Genomic DNA, 3,619 nt, shown 5'->3' with positions numbered 1-3,619 from the left:
AGGAACCCATTGGCACTCCCTGGGCATCTGACTGTTCAAGGCTGTAATGCAGAAGGCAGGGTTGGGCTTGTCATGTGCTGAACAAAGAACTTACAGCAAACAGGTTTGGGGGTCATGTAAGAAAGGCCGTTCTGCCTGAAAACAGAAGCAAACGGATATATTCACCCTCTGTTCAGGCAGGAGCTGGGAGTTAGCCCTGGGCTGGAAGCACCCGAGAGGACATGATTTTAAAAGCCCTTCTCATCCTAAAATCCTGACTTTGGATATTGAAATACTACAGTGTAGAAACTCATGCTTTGTACTTGCCTCTTTTTGTTTTAAAAAATGACTTTACATTTTTGTTTTTAAGCTTCAAATTATTATTATTTGAAAAGTGAAATACATTGTGATCATCGGTGGAAGAGTCATAGCAATTTGTAGAGAAGGAAGTTAGTCGCAAAGGAGCATTTTCAAAGATTATGTACAGCAGCTCTTTATTCAGCCCGTGAGCCAATTACACTCGGTATCGCTAACTAAATCACTTAACTAAATAAATGATAAGATTTTTACACGGCCTCACTGCATAGATACAGGGACATAATTTATTGGTAACGGAACAAAGCCTCAAAGTAGCAGTTTTGTTCTACCAGGTAATTAACGTTCATTTTTAAAGGCTTTTATTATTTTTTTCTGAAGGACTGTGGGCACATGTAAAAAAGACATGCAATATGCCAACCAAGAAGCCCCTAAAACAAGCCAGCGTGTTCTAGGAACAAACCTTGCAACCCCCAGCTAGCGTTTAGCTGTTTTACTACCTTAAGCTTAAAGGTAGTAAAAGCTTTAACTTCAGATTTCTTTAATCTTTAAAAAAAATTGTTTTGTTTAAAATAGGTGGTGGTTAAGGATGTATATATAGGGTGCCATTTTTCTTGAAAAAAAGTCATTCATTTCATCCAACTTCGTGCCTAGAAAGGGTTTCCGGTGGCCTCCGTGTTGTAGCGTTACTGTTCATAGAGAAAACGAATGGGCTGTCTGCGTGCTTTAATTAGGATGTAACGCTTATGGTGCCATGCAGGTTCGGGGCTGACCAATATCAAGACGGAAGAGATCTCTGAGGTGAAGATGGACGCGGAGTTCCGCCACGACTCGGGCTACGAAGTTCATCATCAAAAACTGGTGCGTAGAATAATTGGCCCCTTCCTCCCCTCTGTCTCGCCAAATGACATATCAGCTCTTGTTCATCGATCCAGTTAAGAAAAAGATTAAAAACACCAGTAAAACTCCTGCTTCTAGGATCGTCACAAATAACGTGAAGAAAAGAGAGAGAGAGGTTCTTTATGCGGTAGTTCTTTCTTTGTGTCTGAAGGCAGCTAAGCGCATGCCGGGCTTAAGGTAGAATTCACGTCTACTATAGCAGCCATTCTAATCAACTCGCATTCTGGTGGGTTTGTTGTTGTTTTTTTAAGAAAATAGGTTTATAATAGATTGATTTGACGCATCAAAATCTCAAACACGTGCAAACACTGCGTGGCATCAGCAACACTTTTTATTCTGGCTGTTCGCTCACCTAAGTGCCTGTTTGTTCGACTGTCTCTATTTTGCTTCTTCGCTGCTCCCAACTCCCTTGTTCTAAGTCAGTGGTTCTCAACCCTCCTAATGCCACGACCCTTTAACACAGTTCCTCATGTGGTGGTGACCCCCAACCATAAAATTATTTTCGTTGCTACTTCATCACTGTAATTTTGCTACTGTTATGAATCGTCATGTAAATATCTGATATGCAGGATGTATTTTCATTGTTACAAATTGAACATAATTAAAGCATAGTGATTAATCACAAAAACAATATGTTATTATATAATTATCTATTTGTTTTTCCGATGGTCTTAGGCGACCCCTGTGAAGGGGTCGCAACCCACAGGTTGAGAACTGCTGTTCTAAGTTCTCCTGCAGGGGTAGGATTTGGGGTCGGATCTTGGTGTCTCTGTGAAGGTGAGCCAACTGCAGACTGTTCCCAGGGGTGCTGTTGGTTACAGACTGGAGAAGGAAAAATGGCAGCTTCCTTTTCAGACTAAAATCACACCCCCTCCCCCCCAAATATTGGAATTAGAGTAAATCAAAAAGCAGCCATTTCCTTGGCAGGCAGCTCTAGTCATGTAGAATCCCTTACGAAAAGCTTCGGATAAATCCTGCATTATGCTAGCTTTCCTTTCATCTTATCAGTAAGCATAGTAGGGGGGTTACATTAATACAGGAGACAATTTCATTACACATTCAGTGGTGAACAAGAAATGATAATAAAATTATGATAACGATAATAATATTAGAAGTTCTCATCTCAGGCACTTATTTTTGTTTTAGTTGGTGTGTGTGGTTTTTTAATTTTTTTTATTTTTTTGGTGTTTTTTTTTTCCCCAAGTGGAAATCTCTTTCTAATACTCACGAATAAAATATATAAATCCAACTATTAAACTCCCAAAGAAATGCCTTTAATGTATTGTTTATGCCTCAACTTTTCACTCTAAATTATTGGAACACATCAGAAACTGACTTGAGATTCAGATTTGCATTTTAACTCCCATAATTTGGGGACAGAAAGGGGGTGGTAAAAGGACATTTAGCTTTTTGGAGCGTGGTTTTCATTGGCAAGTTGATCAGTATAGTTATTCTAGAATCGGGGGCATTCTTCATCTGGCTGATGCTAAAGAGGTTAAAAGAAAAACGGGGAGCTTCTGAAGAGTTGGAGCCGGTGGGGCTCAGAGCTGGAGATGAATGTGCGGATTTGCCTTTTCTGGTGCCCGTGTCATAAAAGTCGGTCTCTGCAATTACACCGACTCCGGCTCCTATAACATGACAGAGACGAATGGCGGCGGCGGCAATTAGGAGAATCGGCTCCCTCTACTGAGCTCCTTGATAAGATAATGCACTGTAATTAGTGCGATGAATATTACAAAATTACAGTATTTTCTTAAAGACGCAGGAAGATGTCCAGACATGCCTTTATTCCTGATGGCTTCGTACTTGCATCACTAGCTAATTAATGATTTGCTTTTTATCAATAATGTTGAGCAAGCAAATTCTTGAGGAAGGTGGAATATTTATGAGCAGCTGCTAATTTTGTTGCAAATAGACCATGAGTAAAACTCATAGAAATTGGCTGTATATTATCTTGCCTCTTTAGATTGCTAGACTGTTGGTTTTCATTACGAAAATCGGTCGTTTTACTGCCCTTGAGATGCAATGAAAACAATATGTAGGGGACTATTTTCATTAAACTTTATAACAAATGTGAAATATGTTTAGTAGTCGTTAGGCTAATGACCTGGCATGAGATCATCATGCCACAAGATGATACAAGTTGCAGTTTGTTCTTAAAATTCCATTCAAGTAGTTAAATTTGAGAAAGAATGGCCTGCTTCATAAACAGTAGGAAGGAGTGTAGTACAGTAAGTTTATCATACTGAATAAATTTCTTCTTCACAATGACCTCCAAATTCTTTCTATATGTAATCCAGACAAACAGCAACGATTTTAGTTGGGCTCCTGGAGACAGCATAGTAAGAAAGCATGAGTTATTGTGACTATTAAAATTCTTGCATATTACTTCCCTTTGAAATAACTGTCTTTTAAAACAAGGTTA

At 39.2% G+C, this 3,619-nt stretch overlaps 1 protein-coding gene across 7 annotated transcripts in view; it reads left to right on the top strand.

Annotated features, from left to right (window-relative positions):
- The window catches only part of APP (amyloid beta precursor protein), a 162,507-nt gene that overhangs the window by 146,040 nt on the left and 12,848 nt on the right, over window positions 1-3,619 (top strand). For all 7 annotated transcript variants that reach the window (XM_006758760.2, XM_006758759.2, XM_015560683.1 and 4 more), the window contains one exon: window positions 1,055-1,155. In XM_006758760.2, coding sequence (XP_006758823.1) covers window positions 1,055-1,155 — 101 coding nt within the window. The remainder of the gene's footprint in view (window positions 1-1,054; window positions 1,156-3,619) is intronic.

Source organism: Myotis davidii, unplaced genomic scaffold (genome assembly GCF_000327345.1).
Source record: "Myotis davidii unplaced genomic scaffold, ASM32734v1 scaffold175, whole genome shotgun sequence".
In the NCBI taxonomy this organism is placed as follows: Eukaryota; Metazoa; Chordata; class Mammalia; order Chiroptera; family Vespertilionidae; genus Myotis; species Myotis davidii.
Note: the sequence above shows the minus strand (reverse complement) of the source record. Positions and strands in the feature narration are given on the sequence as shown.